Source organism: Monodon monoceros, unplaced genomic scaffold, assembly GCF_005190385.1.
Source record: "Monodon monoceros isolate NGI ecotype Baffin Bay Population unplaced genomic scaffold, NGI_Narwhal_1 Super_Scaffold_7, whole genome shotgun sequence".
Taxonomy (NCBI): domain Eukaryota; kingdom Metazoa; phylum Chordata; class Mammalia; order Artiodactyla; family Monodontidae; genus Monodon; species Monodon monoceros.
In genome coordinates, this window is record NW_021703784.1 from 71,673,948 (window position 1) to 71,695,905 (window position 21,958).

The window sequence follows — 21,958 nt, forward strand, 5'->3', positions numbered from 1 at the left end:
AAATAAGAAAAGGGAGGCCAAATAAATGAAGAAACTTCATCTAAGTCAAAAGTAATGTCAATCCTGGGCTTGGCAGGCAGGTCTTCTGGCCCAGGACCTTTCCATGTTACCCCAGCTTCCTTGTGTTCCCTTTGCCTTTTTCCGTTATGTGTTTGCCTTCCCATTTGCCCTGAAATTTTGTGACCCTGTCCCCCTGGTAGCCTAGGGTGTGTCACATTATCTCAGGGCCTTGATGCTAGCCAACTGTCAGAGAAGAAAAGCTATGGGCTTATCTTTTTCTGAGTTTCCATCCCTTGTCTGTCCACTCATTTGGCATTTGGCATGTGTTACCCTATGAAAGTTTGGGAGATGTTGGATAATGTTAACTTGTACTTTTATTTAGCTCCCCAAGTATTCATAACTTGCTGTCTCAGGTGAGAGTACGTTTTTCTGGTATCTCATTCATCCTGGAAAAATCTATAGTCCTTACCACAGTATTTAGCTCACATTAGAGAATCAGTAAGTATCCATTGACAAGGTTGACTAAAAGCATCTTATATTAGGCAAAATGCTGGCTAAGCTGCTGTGCCACAATTACAGTGGCTCCAACATGACAGAAGTTGACTTCTCTCCCGCAGCCCAGAGGTGGGCGGACAGTCCAGGGTAGGTAGGCAGCTCTGTTCTATGAAGTCATCCAGGGACTCGGGTTCCAGCTTCTTACTCTGACATCCTGTAGGGTGTCTTTCTCCACATGGTCAGAGCTGGCTTACTTGTACCACATTCACATCCTGGCCTAAGGAATGGAGGAAAGGGAAAGGGAAGGGAAAGCAGTGTAGCTTTCTTATTAAAATGTGATTCAAATATGCACATATTATCTCTGCTTGCAGCTTACTGGCTAAAACATCGTCACATGGTCACATCAGCTTGCAAGTGATGCTGGGAAATATAGACTCTAAATAGTCAGCCACGTGGTCTGATAAAACTCAGGACTCTGTTGCTAAAAGAAAGATGAGCCATTTGACCACTTACCATCCACTGGAATGACTAAAATTACCAAGATTGATTTTCACCGTTGATTGATACCAAGTGGGTTGGAGAATAAAATAGTGCACCCACCTTAGCGAGCTCTTTGGTCATTCCTCTCCTAGGTATTAACCTAAGAGTAATGAAAACATGTCCACTGGTACAAGAATGTTCATGGGAGCCTTAGTCATAGGAGCAAAAAACAAGAAAGCGACTAAATAACCATCCATACGAGAATGATTAATCGTGTTGGGATAGTCATACACTGGACTGCCGCTCAGCAATAAAAATGAACAAACTGCTCATACATCAACCAGCGTTCACTTACCCATTCAGCATAGTAGGCACAGAGCCCAGGCCCGTGAAAACGTTTTAATTTCTTTTAAAATCAGAAGGAAAAAATGAACTTTTAGGTTGAAGAAAATATTTTATTACATAAGACGGATATATTTGTCATAGTAACACAGTTATAAGAGATATATTATTTTAAATTTTATTTTTTATGAAGGAAGGGGCCCATGAAGTCCCTAGGACCCATGAAGGTCATAACACAGCCCTATAAACAATAGGGATGAATCTTAAAACATTATCTTGAGCAAAACATACTGGAGACACAAAAGTACATGCTGTATGATTCTATTTAGTGAAGTTCTATAACAGGCAAAACTAATCTGTATTGATAGATCAGAAGGTGGTTGCCTCTGGGACATGGAGGGATTGAAGGCACTTTCTGGGGTGAAAGAAATGTTCTGTATCTTGTTTTAGGTGGTGATTACCTAGGTGTATGCACAATTGTTTAAAATCATGGAACTGAACCTTTTGCATCCGTGCTTTTTTTTTTTTTTTTTTTTTTTTTTTTTTTTTTTTTTTTTTTTTTTGCGGTACACGGGAATCTCACTGTTGTGGCCTCTCCCGTTGTGGAGCACAGGCTCCGGACACACAGGCTCAGTGGCCATGGCTCACGGACCTAGCCGCTCCGCGGCATGTGGGATCTTCCCGGACCGGGGCACGAACCCGTGTCCCCTGCATCGGCAGGTGGACTCTCAACCACTGCACCACCAGGGAAGCCCCCGTGCATTTTATTGTATATTAATTATGCTACAATTTTTTAAAAAAGAAGATCAGTGCAACAGATTTGATGAATAAATTTTTGAGACAGTGTTAGCTGACAAGATTTTCAGCTGCATTTTAGTAGAAAATCGTTAGGAGCTCAAAGGGAAGAGTTCAGGCACTGTGGCAGGCCAATGTGGAACAAACCACTCTGCTTTGTATCAGTCAAGGTTTTAGACTGCAAGCAACAGAAAGTAGCTTCAGCAGAAAATGAAATTATTGCAGGAATAACAGGAAGTATAACAAACAGTCTTTGAAAACAGGCAGGAATTAAAGGAAGCAAAACAGAAACAATCGGATAATCAGATCACTGGCAGATCCCACGATGCCATTATCCTGTATCTTTGCTCCACCCAACCAAACTCTATCTCAGTTTTCCACTGCATCTTTTTATTACTCCCCCCAAAGTAAAAAATCCTGGATGAGAGTGTCTGATTGGCTGAGTCTAGATCTCACCTACATATAATAATCTTCTAGGAGTTGGGAGGGGGAACATATTTCACTTGGCTTCTAGAGTGGCAGGTAGGGCCCTGTCTCCCACTTATTTTGGAATTCCCTATAATATGTTTGAATGCTGGGCAGCCAAAAATGACCACTGTCCACAACACTATCTGTGTTGTTCAGATTCTGGCGTGTGATCCTAACTCCTGTCCAGGACTTTCAGGATCCAGGATAGGCCCAGTATAGATAGTTATGTTCTAAACCATGATCTTGGCTCTGGAGAGTGAACAGGAGATCAGGTGTGGAAGGTCGCCCTGGCTCAACCATCTAGAACCTGAGCGGGGAAACCGGTTGTGCTGGTGAGATACAGAGAGAACTTGAATTACATGAGAGAATATTTGAAAGGCAGAGAAGATAGTAGGCCTTGGTGATTAATCTAGAATGTGGTAAGGCGGAGAAAGGAGTCAAAGGTGACAGTCCGAATTTCTGACTTGAGAGAGAAGGGGTGAATGAAGATTGCACGGACGAATAGGGACAGTGACACTGAAGAGAGGCAAGGAGTAGACTTTTTATTGCTGTTTGGGGTGGTTAGAAGGGAAGTGTTACGTTTTGATGTGGTGAATTCAAGATGAAGATGTCCCAACACACGGTTGACATTACAGGTTTTAGAAGGGGATCAACGAAGATCAAGTCTATTGGCTGAGTGAGGCCTTGGATGAGGGCGAGATCAGCCCAGGTGGTGAGGAAGAACGCCGGGGAGAAGGTTCCGGAGATTCCCGATATTTAGGAAGTGGTCTCCGAGCTTCCTACCTAGCCTGGTGCTGCGCACGTGCTCTGGGCCCCCCACGCCGGCGCCCAGGCACCCTCTGGTCCACGGGCGGGCCACCCCTCCACATCCCGCCCCTGTGGGCGGGGTGAGTAGCGATAGAGCAAAGTCACCCGGAAGATGAAGTCGGGTAGGCGCGGACCGGGGAGGGCCCCGCAGAGTCGGGCGAGGGGAGGAAAGCGCCTGGGCGGAGGGATGGCCGGATGTCCCGGCCCGCAGCCCTGAGCGCTGCGTTGGCGGCGGCGGCGGCGCTGGTGGTCGCGCTGCTCCTGCTGCAGCCTGAGGACGCGGGGCCGGGGGCCGGCTCCAGGTAAACCCTCCGCGTGGGGGACCAAGCTGGGCTCCGCGCCCCTGCGGGCGGAGGCAGGAGGGGCCGGAGTCGGGGACACCGTGGGGGAACGAGGCCTCCTGGTACCCGGGCACATTCCCTGTTCCAGCCCCTTCCAAGGTGTGGGTTGGCTCAGAAGCGGGTAACCACTACGGCGCCCCGCCCTGAGGGTGACTCTGCACTTTCCCCCGCGCCCAGACTGCAGAGAATAACCGTATCTTCCTCCGGAACAAATAACCTTTGTTCCGAGGGTAAGCGCGGCTGTCCCTTTAAATATCCCGAGACCAGCACCTGTTAATGTTATTTCTGTAGCATGGCTGAGACAGAAGCACTACCGAGGCTTCGGGAAGACTTCAGGATGCAGAATAAATCCGTCTTTATTTTGGGTGCCAGCGGGGAAACCGGCAGAGTGCTCTTGAAAGAAATCCTGGAGCAGGGCCTGTTTTCCAAAGTCACGCTGATTGGCCGGAGGAAGCTCACCTTCAACGAGGAAGCGTATAAAAACGTGGTGGGTATTTGAGCTGGGACTCAAAAATGTACCCGCAGTGGTTCTTCGGAGTGAGCATATTTTATGCTGCAAGGCTGAACATTGCCCTGCAATGGAGGCAGGAGGTGTTTAGAGCGTGACCACGATTGGTCTGTGAGAGGCCTTACTGGAAGCTGGTTGGTAGGTCCAGGTGGGCCTCCCCCTCACTGCCAGGCCTTGGACAAAGCCCTTCTCTCAGGCTTTGCCCCCATAAAATGGGGCCTAAGTGTAAGGGGGTCTAGGGAGACAGAGAAGAGCCATGCTTCCAGGATCCTTTAAGCTGGCTTCTAGAAAAAAAGCCCTGTGACCTTGGGTAATTTTCTCAACCCCATTGCTTGTTTTGTCTACCTGTCCACTACACACTAAAGTTAGCCAATCAGAAATTGCTTTGCAGAGGGGGAAAGGTCTATGGCACTGAGAGGTGGGGTTATTCACCTACAAGAATTTGCCCTGCCTGACGTCTAAGGGCTGCAGGCTTGTGTCTGTAAGTGGAATAGTCCCTTTCCTGTCACTTACACTTTTCGTGTTTAACCCACTGATAGACCAGACTTCAGTCTGGTGTTAATCCCCTAAATATTTGAAACCTGAGCTTGGTGGAGATTCCTTTCCTCTTGTAAATGGAGTTATTTGTGAACTGCAGTAAATTAAACTATAGTATAATTCTGAGACCCCCCCCCCAACCTGGACCCACAGGTAGAACATTCCAAATAACAAACGGTCTCACAAATAAATGTTCATGACTCCTGCAGGTCCATGATCAGGTCATTTTGCATATGTCTTTGGTCCCTCAGGACTTTTCTGTTAAAATGGACATCTTTGTTCAGACTTAGGCAGGTAATATGTGATCTTCATCGTCTGGCTTCATGGGGGCATGTCAGACACCTCTGGTCATTAGAAACTGAAATCGAGTTCTGTGCTTTGACAGTTGAGTTTTGGTGGCGCCTCTTTTGGTCAGGCACTTTTTGTAAACATACGTTTCTTCAGCATTGTGTATGGTGCCAGGAAAATGCTTTTGAAAGAGTCAATAGTAGAGAGGGAAAGCAACGTTTTATTTGAAGTCCTGAATGATGGGAACTTCCCAAACTTTTCATTTTTAAGCTTCACAACAAACTTAAGAGGTTAGATGGAGGTTCTTAAATTTCCATGGGCGTGAGAATTACCGAGGGTGCTTATTAAAAGTGCAGTTTCTGATTCAGGAGTACTGGTGTGAGACCTAGGAATATGCCTTTTTGTCAAGCACCTGCTGACTGATTCTAATGCAGGTGGGTCGTGGTGTAGACTGAGGGAAAGATTATCATTCACATTTTACTGCTGAAGAAACTGAGACATATAAGTAACTTGGCCAAGATTATTAACACGCCTAGTACGTAGCAGACCCAAGACTCAAGCCTAGGTTTTGAGACTCCAAACACCAGTTCCTTCCCCAACATTATATCTCATTGGTATTTCTCCTGGTAGTATACAGACAGGTCTTTTTATTTTTCCAGAGAGAAAATTATAATTGAACCTGACTTTAAAGATCTAGATCACACCTAGTCCAATTGTGTGTACTGTGGACGTATAAGTACATTGTTGATTTTTTTTTTTTTACATTGTTGATTTTTGAATTCAGATTAATTGCTTTTTGGTGGGAGAAAATGAGCTTGCAAAATTTGATGTTAAGTGGGTGGACTCTTTAGTAATGTTCTGTCATTCTTTAAATCTAGAGGGGGTATTTTTGTCTGTTTTTTTGTTTTGTTTTAATAACATCAAGTCATATACAACTATGTCTTTGTTGTCTAGAATCAAGAAGTAGTGGACTTTGAGAAATTGGATGACTACGCTTCTGCCTTTCAAGGTCATGATGTTGGATTCTGTTGCCTAGGTACCACCAGAAAGAAAGCTGGGGCGGTAAGGAAGGAATCTACCCTTTTCCCCTTTCTCTGGTCAGTAATGTCGAAGATTCCATTTTTGCTCCCTCTTTTGCTTTATATATGCTGTGCTTAAGTGTAAATTAGCTCTTATCATTTAAGATTCCATATACTGCCCTAGCCTTTGCTATACTTTGAATAGTACTTATAAGTTCATCTTTCCTTCAGCATAATCCTTGAGTTCAGGCCTGTGTGCTGGAGATGTCATAAATATTTACATGGTCTTGCCTTTTGCAGATACCGTGGTCACTACTTGCCCTGACTTACGCAAACCATTATGTCTGAGTAAAAGTAACTGGCTCATGCTCTTAGCAGTAAGTTATTTTGGCTTCTTTATAAATGTCTTAAACTTAGAGCATTCTCTCTCACTTGAGTGATTTGCTTCAACCTGTTTTCATGCCAAGCTTTAAACTTCTGGGCTAGAACATCAGAACAGAGGCACGATTCAGCTAGCCTCCGGAGATGACTCAGACTCCAGCGATGATTCAACCCCAATGGTGATTCAGCCTTAACTGACGCAGAACTGTCCTAACACACATTTTATTCTTTTTTTAATGATGTTCTAAATTGCTTTGGCCTCTGTATAGAAGTCAAATTTTACTACATATTTAGAAATCATAGCTTACTGTGTAGATCCTGGGCAAGTGTTAATACGTACATCTTACTTAATTTATACCTTGACTATAGTTTATCCCTTTGACAAAATTTACTTGCTGGAGTTAAACATGTCTTTTAAACATACAGAACCATGATGCTGCCATGGGGGCTTACCATAGGTTTATAAACAGGCCCATGCATCAGAATCATTTGGAGAGCACAGAACTATTGGTTTATACCAACCAAGGAGTTAGGCTCAGATGTATTTCTCTGGGCTTTCTGGTGATCCAAAGAATAATTCTATTTATGCTTTCAGTAGGGACAAATTTCCGAATCTTCTGTAGTTCTACCATGCGCCCGTGGGAACACATCTGAGTTTTGAACTCTGTGCTGGGAAGTGTGGATTATCGAGAAGTTGACTCTCCCGGGAACTGGCACATTATCTCTCCTAGGAAGGGTCATTTTCCTGCTGATCAGCTCCTGCAGTCTTTTCTGTCCCAGGGACAGTCACAAGGCATGTGCCCTCTGACAGCATTGAAAAACTTTTGTTCTAGTACACTGCAGGTTACATTGTCTCAAGTGCCAACCTGACTTTGGTGGTGACTCAGCAAAGTAAGAACACTACTGCATTAGGCATAGAGCAGTTGATTTTCATGACATAAGGCAAATCTCATTATAGGGCGCTCCAGGGGAAAGTCTAAATTGCTTTGTTGCATCCAAATCACGTAACGCAATTTTAATCAGAGGACTTGGATGTCTTCCCTATCCAGAATATTTTTTTAGATGGAGTTGGTTCTCCACCCGGAAACTAAATACCTTTTGTTCTCCAAAATCAGTTTGGAAAGATAAAAGTAATTAACGAGTAAGCAAGAGAAAAGACTGGTAAACCAAGTATAATCTCAGAAATAAGTTAGAGCTCAAATGGTTTAAGAGGATAGTGACAGAAAATAAGCTGACAGTTCCTCCAGAAAGTCTTTTTTTTTTTTTTTTTTTTAATTTGAAAGTAATTTAGATTGGATGAAGTTTGGAGGTTGTGATAACTTCAGGCAGTTTAAAAGAGGTGACAGTTCACAAGTGGCTAGGTAATAATAGTTGTTTGAGCGGGGGGAGGGTGTGTGGATTTCCAAGCTCACTCCACCTGGTATTCTGGTCTGCAGCGTTCTCTGTAAAAAAAAAAAAAGAGAGCATCAGATGGGCATTGCAAAGCTGGTGGCAAGCCTAGTGTCATTCTGTAGCTGTTTTGTAACTGGAGCAGCCCGCATTTTGCTTTAGCAACTTCAAGAAATTCAGGGTTTCTGTCTCAGTGTTGAAATCCTATGAGTAGCCTGCTTATTTCCCTATGACCTTCAGTTTAATTTGCTGGGGATGGATGTTATAACAAAAAAGCATAATCAAGGTGGCTTAAACAACAGACATTTTCTGTCTCACAGTTCCCAAGGCTAGAAGTCTGAGGTGGAGGTGTTGTCAGGATTGGTTCTTTCTGAGGGCTGAGAGGGAAGGATCTTTTCCAGGCTTCTCTCCTTGACTTGTAGATGGCTGCCTTCTCTCTGTGTCTCTTCACATGGTGTTTTTCCTACGTGCCTGTGGCTATGTCCAAATTTCTCCTTATTATAACAACACTGGTCAAACTGGATTAAGAACCACCCTACTTGGAATGACCTCATCTTAACTAATTACATCTGCAAATAAGGTCACATTCTCAGGTACTGGAGGTTAGGACTTCAACACAGGAATTTTGAGGGGGTAACATTGCAACCCATAAAATTCAGTCTACCCAGATTTCTTTTGACACTGGTGCTAGGGATAGGTCTGTTAGCTTTCTTCAGCTGTTTGGAAAACCATTTTCTTTAGCAGTAGCTGGTTAGATGCTAATCTTCTTTCCTTTCACATTCACAAGCCATAGTTGTCTAATGAATGCAGTGACTGTGACTTGGCCCTAATCCAGATCTACTGGATCAGAATCTCTAAGGTTGGAAGCCTATTTTTAACATGCTTCCTGGGAGATTCTGATGCAGCCAACCTTTTCTTCTTGTTGGACCTGCTTTCTGGATGCATTAGACAGTATTAGTCCTCTTCGCCTGCTGGGTTTCCAGGTACTGTTGTCCCAGATAGCCTTCACCTTGCTTTGGTAAGTAACTTATGTGCTAGTGAAGGTTGAAATACCCTTTGAAAACCAGATCTACATTGGCCATAAGTGAAGAGCAAACCCTCACAGGGGCCAGAAAATGGTGCTTTCCCCTCATTAAGAGAAGGATTTGGTTAGTGAGTTTGAGGGGGTGTGATTTAGTTTCACCTTTTCATTTGTCTCCTCACCTGGTAGGCACAGGCTCCAGAAGTCCAGGCTCTTGTAGTCTGTTGAGTGGACGATGCCATTAATGTGATGAATGCAGCCATTGTCACACTTATTAGGCATCATTAAAGTCTCGTGGCCTCTGATTCGAATGATACACTCTTCTAATCCAGGGGCTTGTAAACTACAGACTGTGGGCCAAATACAGCCTGCCTGTTTTTGAACAGCCCCTGAGCTAAGAATGTTTTTGTATTTTAATTTTTAATTTATTTATTTTTTTAAAGTTCTTTTTCTTTTGAATTTTTGAATTTTATTTTATTTATTTTTTTATGCAGCAGGTTCTTGTTAGTTATCTATTTTAAACATATTAGTGTATATATATCAATCCCAATTTCCCAATCCATCCCACCACCATCACCCCACACACTTTCCCCCCTTGGTGTCCATACGTTTGTTCTCTACATCTGTGTCTCTATTTCTGCCCTGCAAAAAGGTTCATCTGTACCATTTTTCTAGGTTCCACATATATGCGTTAATATACAATATTTATTTTTCTCTTTCTGACTTACTTCACTCTGTATGACAGTCTCTAGATCCATCCATGTCTCTACAAATAACCCAATTTCTTTCCTTTTTATGGCTGAGTAATATTCCATTGTATTTATGTACCACATCTTCTTTATTCATTTGTCTGTCGATGGGCATTTAGGTTGCTTCCATGTCCTGGCTATTGTAAATAGTACTACAATGAACATTGGGGTGCATGTGTCTTTTTTTTTTTTTTCCACTTTAAAGTTTTTATTTTTAACATCTTTATTGGAGTATAATTGCTCTACAACGGTGTGTTAGTTTCTGCTTTATAACAAAGTGAATCAGCTATACATATACATATATCCCCATATCTCCTCCCTCCCACCCTCCCTATCCCACCCCTCTAGGTGGTCACAAAGCACTGAGCTGATCTCCCTGTGCTATGTGGCTGCTTCCCACTAGCTATCTGTTTTACATTTCGTAGTGTATATATGTCCATGCCACTCTCTCACTTCGTCCCATCTTACCCTTCCCCCTCCCCGTGTCCTCAAGTCCATTCTCTACGTCTGTGCCTTTATTCCTGTCCTGCCCCTAGGTTCTTCAGAACTTATTTATTTATTTATTTAAGATTCCATATATATACGTTAGCATACAGTATTTGTTTTTCTCTTTCTGACTTACTTCACTCTGTAGGACAGACTTTAGGTCCATCCACCTCACTACAAATAACTCAATTTCGTTTCTTTTTATGGCTGAGTAATATTCCATTGTATGTATGTGCCACATCTTCTTTATCCATTCATCTGTTGATGGACACTTAGGTTGCTTCCATGTCCTGGCTATTGTAAATAGAGCTGCAGTGAACATTGTGGTACATGACTCTTTTTGAAATACGGTTTTCTCAGGGTATATGCCCAGTAGTGGGATTGCTGGGTCATATGGTAGTTCTATTTGTAGTTTTTTAAGGAACCTCCACACTGTTCTCCATAGTGGCTGTATCAATTTACATTCCCACCAACAGTGCAAGAGTGTTCCCTTTTCTCCACACCCTCTCCAGCATTTGTTGTTTGTAGATTTTCTGATGATGCCCATTCTAACCGGTGTGAGCTGATACCTCATTGTAGTTTTGATTTGCATTTCTCTAATAATTAGTGATGTTGAGCAGCTTTTCATGTGCTTCTTGGCCATCTGTATGTCTTCTTTGGCGAAATGTCTATTTAGCTCTTCTGCCCATTTTTTGATTGGGTTGTTTGTTTTTTTGATATTGAGCTGCATGAGCTGTTTATATATTTTGGAGATTAATCCTTTGTCCATTGATTCGTTTGCAAATATTTTCTCCCATTCTGAGGGTTGTCTTTTCAACTTCTTTGTAGTTTCCTTTGCTTTGCAAAATCTTTCAAGTTTCATTAGGTCCCATTTGTTTATTTTTGTTTTTATTTCCATTACTCTAGGAGGTGAATCAAAAAAGATCTTGCTGTGATTTATGTCAAAGACTGTTCTTCCTATGTTTTTCTCTACGAGTTTTATAGTGTCCAGTCTTACATTTAGGTCTCTAATCCATTTTGAGTTTATTTTTGTGTATGGTGTTAGGGAGTGTTCTAATTTCATTCTTTTACATGTAGCTGTCCAGTTTTCCCAGCACCACTTATTGAAGAGACTGTCTTTTCTCCATTGTGTATCCTTGCCTCCTTTGTCATAGATTAGTTGACCATGGGTGCATGGGTTTATCTCTGGGCTTTCTATCCTGTTCCATTGATCCATATTTCTGTTTTGTGCCAATACCATACTCTCTTGATTACTGTAGCTTTGTAGTATAGTCTGAAGTCAGGGAGTCTGATTCCTACAGCTCCATTTTTCTTTCTCAAGATTGCTTTGGCTATTCGGGGTTTTTTGTGTCTTGATACAAATTTTAAGATTTTTTGTTCTAGTTCTGTAAAATATGCCACTGGTAATTTGATGGGGATTGCATTGAATCTGTCGATTGTTTTGGGTAGTATAGTCATTTTCACAGTATTGATTCTTCCAATCCAAGAACATGGTATATTTCTCCATCTGTTTGTGTCATCTTTGATTTCTTTCATCAGTGTCTTATAGTTTTTTGCATACAGGTCTTTTACCTCCTTAGGTAGGTTTATTCCTAGGTATTTTATTCTTTTTGTTGCAATGGTTAACGGGATTGTTTCCTTAATTTCTCTTTCTCTTTCGTTGTTAGTGTATAGGAATGCAAGAGATTTCTGTGCATTAATTTTGTATCCTGCTACTCTACCAAATTCATTGATTAGCTCTAGTAGTTTTCTGGTGGCATCTTTTGGATTCTCTATGTATATATCATGTCATCTGCAAACAGTGACAGTTTTACTTCTTCTTTTCCAGTTTGTATTCCTTTTATTTCTTTTTCTTCTCTGATTGCTGTGGCTAGGACTTCCAAAACTATGTTGAATAATAGTGGCGAGAGTGGACATCCTTATCTTGTTCCTGATTTTAGAGGAAGTGCTTTCAGTTTTTCACCATTGAGAATGATGTTTGCTGTGGATTTGTCATATATGGCTTTTATTATGTTGAGGTAGGTTCCCTCTATGCCCACTTTTTGGAGAGTTTTTATCATAAATGGGTGTTGAATTTTGTCAAAAGCTTTTTTTGCATCTATTGAGATGATCATATGGTTTTTATTCTTCAGTTTGTTAATATGGTGTATCACACTGATTGATTTGCATATATTGTAGAATCCTTGCATCTCTGGGATAAATCCCACTTGATCATGGTATATGATCCTTTCAGTGTGTTGTTGGATTCTGTTGGCTAGTATTTTGTTGAGGATTTTGCATCTATATTCATCAGTGGTGATAAGAATGTTTTTATATTTTTAAATGGTTAAAAATTTTCAGAGAGGACTAATGTATCATGACACATGAGAATATAAGAAATTCACATTTCAGTATCCATAAATAAAGTTTTATTGGAACATTCTCATTACTTTATATATTATTAGTGGCTACATTTGCACAATGATGGCAGAGCTGTGTAATTGCAATAGAGGCCTGCAAATTTGAAAATATTTACTATCTCACCGTTTATAGGGAAAGTTTGCCAACCCCTGTTGTCACCTATACTATTTTATTTGATGTCTAGGAGGGGGCTTGTGAAGTGGTGAGGTCCCAGATGTTTCGTGAGACCCAGATCATAGCCTCTGTTTGGGTACCAAATGGCTGTGGGACATTGGGTATGCTGGTTAGCTTCTGTGGGCCCCTGTCTCCGTGTCTGTACTGAGAGGGTGGTGACCACCAAAGCCCCTTTGGCCTGCAGAACTCTCTGACTTTCAAAACAGAAAGAAAGGAATGCCCCAAATGGAAAAAAATGTGTGATAACATAGAGATTGACTCAGGAATCCTCTGCATCTATAAGATTTTATTTTTCTATCCAGAGCTCTTTCTCTAACCAAGATCTTGGTTCCCCCTCTGTACATCAAATATAGACGTGCCCTCCAGGACACAAATAAATGGGGTCTCAGGTCATACCATTTGTTGTTTGTCAGTGTCTCTGTTTTCTAGTCTAATTTATAGGGTTGGATTGAAAAGGGAGTGAAGGAGAAAGAACTGAAGCAGAAATATGGCCAAGTGGGACCCTTTGCGGAATGAAATCCTCCCTTCTTGGAAAAGGGTCTTGTTGACCTTGACTCATTCCTGCCTGCTTGCTTGTCAATGCTGAAATACCTTATCAGGATGAGGTGTTCTTAAGCCACAGTGTTCCCAGTTTGCAGGCATTGGTAAAGAATATTAGAAGGAATACTTAGTAGCTTTGGATTTTCATAAGACTTAAAATAAAGAGTAATTAGAGAATTTGTCTACCTAGATGTTTGTAGAGCCCATGAAGACATCTCTGCTGTGTCATATCAGTATATTGTGTTTATTTTTTCGAGCAGGTGCTGGGAAAGGAAATTTATAGTGGGTATTTATTTAATCATTTCCTTTTTCTAGAAGGACTCTGATTCCTGTCTTAGAGTAAAACACACCAACTGTGGAATCATAAAGACACAAAGACATAATGGACTTAATGCTCTCAGAAGAGACATCTTTTTTCTGCCATATGGTTGGGGAAACTAAATATGGTTTTTCTGAAAATTGTGTTTCTGGGATATGGAGTAGCTTGTTTTAGTTTGTTTTTCTATTCTTTTATTTGAGCTGCTAGAGAACAAGAAAGGGTTTAATAATATCTTAAAGATAGCTCCTTTCTATCTACAAAGGGAGTCTTCCTCACTCCAGAGAAAATCAGTGTGTGTCGGTATCTCCGAGTAAGTGTCCGGGATCCACGTTTAAGTTTGGCTTCTGAGTCCTTGAAAGCCATTGACCCCTTTGCTTTTGAGTTTCATTCACCAGTTAAAAGGCCACGCATCAGGGTGGGGGAAGTGAAATTCAAAGTTTGTGGGCTTGGAATGATGCGTATTTATAATCAGCTTGAGGGCTCAGAGGATTTGTGAAATCGTTTTGGATTAACAGCCATTGATTGCTAATAAAACAGTATTGAGCTTTGTCCAGAGAACAGCAGTGAAGAAAGGTATGGGCACCTTGTCGACAGGACCCATTGAGCAGGGATGATGGGCTAAGTGTGAGGGTCTCTGCAGCAGCGTGGGTGCTCGTCCTGCCCGGAGCCGTTGTCAGTCCTTTGCCAGGCGGGTGAAAGGAGGGACGCCAGAGGCTGATGGCTGGGGTGGTATTGATGTGCCTTAGCTGACTAATCAGATTGTAGAAGTCCCATGGTATTTATGTCACTTTAATTTTCATCAAACAATTGGAGACTGCAGGACTCTATTAAGGAGTGGTTGATCCAGAACTAAAGCCAGATAAATTGGGGTTTCAGTTTAATCAAATTATCCCTTTACTGGCCCTGGATTAAGTGAGAGGGACAGCGTCGGTCTAGAGCCTTGTGATTGGCTGAAGCTTTCCTGTATTTTTAAAGACACCGATGAAAGAAGAAACATTTTAACAGAGACAACTCTAATAATCCTTCCAAGAAATAGTGCTAAACCAGCAGCAGCAACAGAAAGGAATCTATTTCACTAGTCAACAAGGTAATTTTATTGGGAATAATGAACCTGTTATCAAAATCAGAGTTCTGGTGAATTGGAGTGAGGGGAAGAAAATAGATGTGGAAGACAAATAGAGTGTTTTAGAATTTTTTAAAGTCGTTTTGGGTTGTTTTTCTTGGCCCATTTTGAGCACATGTAAAAATCTCAATCCAGAGAATGGCTCTGAGGAGATCAATCACAGCCCACTCTCAGGATGTGCTGAGTATTAAAACTGGTTTGCTGCACACTGATTTAAGAAAGCAACAACATGAGTTTCAATCAGTGCGTAGGACAGGTCGCTGAGTCCGTTATTAGGATTGAATGTCAAAGTCTACAACACAGAAGCAGATGGGGATGATTCCAGGCTAAGAGTCAAGTTTATATTACCTAAAAAAAAGAAAGAGGATCAGCACTACCCTGCAGGTCGTGGACATCGTTAAAAATGCTCCGTAAGTGATAAGAAGAGAGGACGAGACGGGCTTTTGGGGTAACGGTGGTGCTCTATTTCTGGATCTGGGAGCTGGTTGCAGAAGGTATTTATTAGTTTATGAACAGCTTATATAGCCAGCTCTATGCTTAGAATATATTTACTTTTATGATCTACTTCAATACAAAGTTTGAGAAGTTTGCTTGGGCCCCTTGTTTTAGAATTGAATTCTGTATTCGTTTCCTATTGCTGCTGTCACAAATTGCCTCAAATTTAGTGGCTTAAGACAACGTAAGTTTATCATCTTACAGTTTTATAGGTTGGCAGTCCAATGTGGACTTTGCTGAGATAAAATCAAGGTGTTGACAGGGCTGATTTCCTTCTGTAGGCTCTAGGGGAGAATCCATTTTCTTTACCTTTTCTGGCTTCTAAAGACCACCTGCATATCTTGGTTCATGGTCCCTTCCTCCATCTTTAAGGCCAGCAATGGGGGATCAAGTGCTACTCACGTTGCCTAACTCCAGCCTCCTTTTCTGCTTCCCTTTTCCACTCTAGTGACTCTTGTGATTACATTGGGTCCAGTCGGATACTACAGAATAACCTTTTTCAAAGTCAGCTGATAAGCAGCCTTAATTCCCCCTGCAACCTTAATTCCCCTTGGCCATGTAGCCTCGAACACATTCACAGGTATGGGGATTAGGGCATGGACATCTTTGAGGGGCCATTATTCTGCCTACCACAGTTATGAATTAGTTCTGTTATTAGCTGGTGATGGTGTGAGGTAAGAAGGAACATGAGTACCGTGGGGAGCACGGCTCAGAGAGTCAGGAATTTGCACTCTGCTCTCAGCTATCTCACTCATTAGCCGGTAGTTCCTGGATCGCTGGACCTTGTTGTCACATCTCCACAGTGAGGGGGTTAGGCGTGATGTTTCCTAAGGTGCCTTCTGTCTATCTTATGAAAGATACATATCTCCATACAAAATATAACATTCAGGGTCAGTAACTACCAGAGGGCAGATTTTTAATTTAAAAAAAATCACTGGGGCAGCAATCCAGTCTTCAGATTTGGAATCCTCATTATATGAAACCTCATTATATAATTGTGGGTACCCATGAAGTTCAGCTTCAGTAGACTTTAGACTGCTCTTCAGCTGTACCAAGTTGGAGGATGCCAGACTTTGTGGTGGTCCCAAGAAGCTGTTACTACATGGAATTCCCTAGTCTGGGTACAGGCCGGTATCCTTCACTTAGGCCCTGGAAACCAGCCTGTATTCTCTTGTTTGCACCATCCTCTCCCCTCTTCCTTTGATTGCCACTTAGTTCTTTTTTTTCCTAATTGGATTTACCTTTTCTCTGCTTTCGCTGGACTTTTATTCATTCATTCAAATATTTTTGGAGCACCTGCCATGTGCTGGGTGGGCACGTACTGATGCTAAGATGTGAATTAGGAAAGACTCAACCGCTACCCTCACTGGACTGAGTCTAGACCAGGGGTCTCCAAACACTCTTGATTATATACCTGTCAGTAAAAAAAAATTTGCAGATGCACTCCTTACTAACGTGGGAAGTATGTTGTAAAACATACACAGAAATTGGAAATTGGATAGACTTTGTTCTCATAGTGCATGGGTAGTGTTCCCTGCCACCCTTTGAGACCCTGCTGTGTTAGAGTTGACACACAAAACATAGAGAAAACAGAGAGGGTGGTAAGGTTGTAAAGGATTAAGGACAAAGAAATGTGAGACTGAAAACAGTTTCTCAGGGACTTCCCTGGTGGTCCAGTGGTTAAGATTCTGTGCTCCCAGTGCTGGGGGCCAGTGTTTGATCCCTGGTCAGGGAACTACATCCCGCATGCCACAACTAAAGATCCCACATGCCTCAACTAAAGATTCTGCATGCCACAACAAAGATCCTGCACGCCGCAACGAAGATCCCGCATGCCACAACTAAAGACCTGGTGCAGCCAAGTTAATAAATAAATAAATATTAAAAAAACAACAACGAAAAACCCCAGTTTCTCAGCCTGATATTATTGTTCCTTTTGCTCCTTGCAGATTTTCTTGGTGTCTGTGTTTCAGTGTCATTGTCCTTGTTTTTTCATTGCAGTCTGGCCTTGCTACTAAAGCTGGTACATCTATCCTGAGCATCATATTGGAGTCATTCCTAGGGTCTAAGCCTGACATTCGTGTTGTTTTGGATGCATTTTATTTGGATCCCCATCCTCGTCCACCCCCCCCACCCCCCCGCAAGGACTCTTAACCTGCCACCCAAGCTGATAAGTAATCTTTAAGATGAACTCACAGCTTTTGGGAAATAACTCACATCCTTTTCACCCTTAGGAGGGATTTGTTCGTGTTGATCGAGATTACGTCCTGAAGTCTGCAGAGCTGGCAAAAGCTGGAGGGTGCAAACATTTCAACTTGCTGTCCTCTAAGGGAGCTGATAAGTCAAGCAGTTTTTTATATCTGCAAGTCAAGGTTTGTGCATGTTTCTATCTTTTGTATACTTTGGAGAACCCTGGCTAATTGGCAATACTAAATAATACAAAATGCTAAGTAATGCCAAAATGCATTCAATGCATTATATTATGCATTTTTTATAACTACACGGACCGCTTTTTTGCAGAGATATACTTAGTAAACAGGAGTGATTTGAAAGATAATTTCCAATGTCTTCCCCTCTGTTGATTATCTAGTCATCATAAAATGAGATGTTGCAGCCCTGGTCTTGAGGATCAGCTCAGAATCTTAGCATTAGAAGAGACTTTGAGGCAGTGATACTTAAACTTTTCCAGAGTAGATTAAATGTTATTATTGGGTATGGTTCTTGTCCTCAAGGAATTACAGTCTTGTTTAGGGGGATCCCCAAAGCCAGCCCCAAGTTTGGGAATGCGCTAGAAGGCCTCCCAGGACTGCCATATAGTTATCTTCACAGCCATGTTGTATTACAGTGAAAGAATATGAAGCAGAGTCAGTGCAGGGAAAAAGAAGTGCATGGAGTGAGCTCTGGAGGAATCTAGGTTCAGGCTTCCAAGGGTCTTCTGCCAGTGGAGTTACACGTGTTTCATTTCTCCAGCAATGAGTATTGCCTACCAGAGGAATTCACTTGAGCTCAGGAGTCCAGGGTTTTGATGGGGGTCAGTCACGTAGGCACCCTTAGCGTAAAAAAATTACAGACTTCCAGAAGGAAAGCAAGTGTTCAGCATAAACCACACTGTTTGTACAAATAGTTTAGGCATAGTAAAGTACCCTTATCAGTTAGCTAACGACGGGAACACTCCTAAAATCTGAGTTCCCAGACACAGGCCAAAGGACAACCTGGCAAGCAGACCTTTCTAAGAATAGCAGTTTCAGCCTGGTACTCTTGTACACATGTTGCTAATAGAGACAAAGCACATCTTTGTAAAAAACCACTAAGAAACGCACCCTCATAAAAATTTACATATGAATGTTTATAGAAGCATTATTCATCATAGACAAAGAGTAGAAACAACTCAAATGTCCATCAGCTGATGCATGGATGAAAAAAACATGGCATATACCTACAAAATAACATTGATTTAACTATGAAAAGAAATGACACATTATAGCATGGGTGAACGTTGAAAACGTGCTGAATGAGGGAGGCCAGTCACAAAGGGCCACAACTTACATGACTTAATTTATAGGAAATGTCTAGGATAGGCATATCTTTAGAGACAGAAAGATTAATGGTTGGCTAGGGTTTGCGGGAGGGGATGGGAGTGAGTGCTAATTGGTACGGGGTTTCTTTTGGGGTGATGAAATATTCTAAATTTAGATTGTGGTGAAGGTGGGACAACTCTCTGTGAATGTATTAAAAATCATTCATTGAAAAAAGCTTTTTAATACATTGATTAAAATGTATTTTTTAAATATATTGATTAAAATGTATTACTGCAGATTATACAGTGCTGTAGGTTAAGTGCCAAATGAATGGTACGAACAGGCCAAGAAGGCGGCGGTGAGCAGGCTGCTTAGTTCATAGGCCTTTTAAACATCCCTGTGGCCAAGCTTCTCTGGCATTTCTGTTTATAGAGATGCCTGGCGTGAAAATTCATGGATTGTTCAACAAATTTAATTTAAAGCCTCATCTAGATGCTCTGTCTCTTGAAATGTTGTGGATTTTGTTAGGAAGTGAGTAATACAAGGGAGTCTGTGGTTCTTCTGACCTGAAACTACCTGGAAGCCAAAAAAGGTTAAGGTCCCCTGGCCTGCAGCACTTGATTCTGGAGTGACGGACAGTTCTTTTATGGCTGAACTCCTAACATGTCACTCTCTGGATCTGTTTCAGTAGGTCACATGACAGGCTGGACTGACCATGCAGCCATTTACTCATTCGGTGCATCTTTTTTCACTCTCTACTACATATCAGGATTAACTGATCTCTTCCTTAACTTCCCAGACTCTCTGGAATCTAAAAATCTAGGGGAGGATATTAACTAGTATTGAGACCTGCAGAAGTAGATTGTCTTCAAAACCTCAAGTTTTTCTTGTTATTCTCTCTTAAGCATTACAGCAAGTTGGTCTTGATTAAATACTAGAAATGTTTTTTTTTTGTTAACAGGGAGAAGTGGAAGCTAGGGTTGAAGAGTTAAACTTTGATCGTTACTCCATATTTAGGCCCGGGTAAGTATTCCTACTGCCTAAGAGCACACCACTGTTGGTTATTCCCTAGAAGCTGGTTTTTCATTTGAAGAGGCTGACAAATTTCTAAGATACGAAAGAGTTGGCTGGAGGGAGATTGCTTCTCTGAAGAACCCACTTTTAGCTTTGAAGGAAAGGCTAGACGGTTGGTGGTGCCAGGTTCAGAATAGTCTGAAATTTTCTGGGTAGCCTTGGCTGCCTTCTTCTTTAAAATCCTCTTCGTGCCCAAATAAAACCATTTATGCACTGTCTTAGTGTGTTTGGGCTGCCATAACACTAACACTGCAGAATGGGAGGCTACAAGTCCAAGGTCAAAGTGCCATCAGGGTTAGTGTCGGGTGAGGCCTCTCTTCCTGGCTTGTTGATTCATTGCTTCTTCTCTCTGTGTCCTCCTGTGGTCTTTCTTCTGTGTGAGTGGAGAGAAAGAGAGAAATATCTGATATCTCTTCCTTTTCTGTAAGGACACCAGTCCTATCAGATTAGGGTCCCATCCTTATGCCCTAACTTAACCTTAATTACCTCCCTAGAGGTGTGTCTTCAAATACGATCCCACTGGGGATTAGTGCTTCATGAATTTGGGGGGGACACAGTTCAATCCATAACATCCTGTATGGTCTGAATGCAATTTACCATCTCTTCCTCTGCTCTTCTTTTTCTCTTTAGAGTTCTATTATGTGATAGGCAAGAATCTCGCCCAGGTGAATGGTTGATTAGGAAGTTCTTTGGCTCCTTACCAGAATCTTGGGCCAGCGGTCACTCTGTGCCAGTGATGACTGTGGTTAGAGCAATGCTGAACAACGCAGTGAGACCAAGTGACAAGAAGAAGGAACTGCTGGATAACGAGGCCATCCACGACCTGGGGAAAGCTGATGGCTCTCTCAAGCCGTGACCACACTGGAGAAATGCTTTCTATTGTCAAACTCAACACCCATCACCTAATCGGTAATTTCGGGGTCTAAAAAAAACATGTGCTTTAACTGTGCTTTCACTATTCTCAGTCGCCCAGATCCAATCAAAAAATGATCGTGCTCTGCATCGGCATTTTAGAGCCTGATTGTACATATGTAGACATTACCCTGGGAAGCCTTTCAAAAATAGAGATCCAGCAGCTCCCTGGTGGTCTAGCGTCTCATATTCGGCACAGAAATGAGAGGTTCACAGGCCCTACCTCAAACTTTCTCAATGAGAATTTTGGGGGTATGGGGACAGAAATCTGTTGTTTTATTTAAGCTTCTCTTACGGTTCTGATGCCACTGGTGGGGAGGCCAGCTTTGAAAGCTTGTCTGCAGAGTCACAGCAGCAGTGAAGACTTTATGTATCACGCAGATGAGTCCCGAACAAAAATTGTCGACATTTGTGTCTCTGAGTTACCCAGTGCTGACTGCATGTTAATTGCGTAAGTGAACATTGTGCCTTACTATTTCTTTAGAATATATAATAAAAGTTATTATATAACTGAGCTTATATAATTCATGGGAGAATTAAATAGAAGAATTAAAATAAAGGGACAAGTCGTGGGTTCCCTTAGATCGTTAGAAAATGCCCAAGTATCTGTGGTAATATGCAGTATTTTGGCCAATGGGATTATAGAATAGCAGCTAATATATATCAAGTGCTTGCTAATTGCCAGCTTTTACACATGATGTCTGTCCTTTAACCCTCCAAACAATCTTTATAATTCTTACAGGCAGTACTATCATCCCCCTGTCTTAGGCGGGGAAACCGAGGCTCACTGTGGTTAAATGCCTTGCCCAAGGGCTTAAAGCTGAAGCCTGAAGCTAGGAAATGGCAGAGCCAGGATTCTAACCCAAGTGAGCCTGAATCCATAGCTTCTGTTTTTAACTACTCTGCAAGAGCATCCAGTATCTGTATATTTCCAGGAAGTTCCAGTTAATTGTTACTGGATCAGTACATGCCATGGATGAATAAAATAGAAATGTTTGGGTTTCTTCATTGGTCTAGGATCCCTCTAATGATTAACTACAAAATGTTCACATAGCCAGTAAATGTATATCTCAAAGCGCTTCACTTTAAAAACTATGGAAAAGGAAAGGAAGAGGCAGAAGGAAGGGTCAAAGTCAAGAGAAACACACTGTTAATTTCCATCATGGAACAAAGGATAGTAGTGAAGTTTGTCTTAACTTCTGTGCTGGGGGAAGCAAAGTAATAAATTTCAAGCTTCAGTGGACTCCTTTAGTGTGTGTGTGTGTGTGTGTGTGTGTGTGTGTGTGTGTGTGTGTGT

General features: G+C 41.9%; 1 protein-coding gene across 3 annotated transcripts; it reads left to right on the forward strand.

Annotated features, from left to right (window-relative positions):
* Positions 1-3,461: 3,461 nt before the first annotated feature.
* HTATIP2 (HIV-1 Tat interactive protein 2) lies at positions 3,462-21,175 on the forward strand. 3 transcript variants are annotated; one of them, XM_029209613.1, is made up of 7 exons: positions 3,462-3,509; positions 4,020-4,215; positions 6,016-6,097; positions 6,381-6,457; positions 17,392-17,529; positions 19,637-19,698; positions 20,380-21,175. In XM_029209613.1, exons 2-7 carry the CDS (start codon positions 4,021-4,023, stop codon positions 20,603-20,605), a joined length of 780 nt encoding a protein of 259 aa, XP_029065446.1. In that variant the 5' UTR covers positions 3,462-3,509; position 4,020; the 3' UTR covers positions 20,606-21,175. The 3 variants fall into 3 exon arrangements, with proteins under 3 accessions (XP_029065446.1, XP_029065444.1, XP_029065445.1); XM_029209611.1 differs by having other exon boundaries at positions 3,495-3,689; XM_029209612.1 differs by lacking the exon at positions 6,381-6,457 and having other exon boundaries at positions 3,495-3,689; positions 6,016-6,123.
* Positions 21,176-21,958: the final 783 nt, after the last annotated feature.

Coding starts and splice junctions, on each gene's coding strand:
- HTATIP2 (XM_029209611.1), top strand. CDS start 3,583: ATGTCCCGGCCCGCAGCCCTGAGCGCTGCGTTGGCGGCGGCGGCGGCG. Junction 3,690..4,019: donor GGGCCGGGGGCCGGCTCCAG/GTAAACCCTCCG, acceptor TTATTTCTGTAG/CATGGCTGAGACAGAAGCAC. Junction 6,458..17,391: donor ACTGGCTCATGCTCTTAGCA/GTAAGTTATTTT, acceptor TTTCACCCTTAG/GAGGGATTTGTTCGTGTTGA.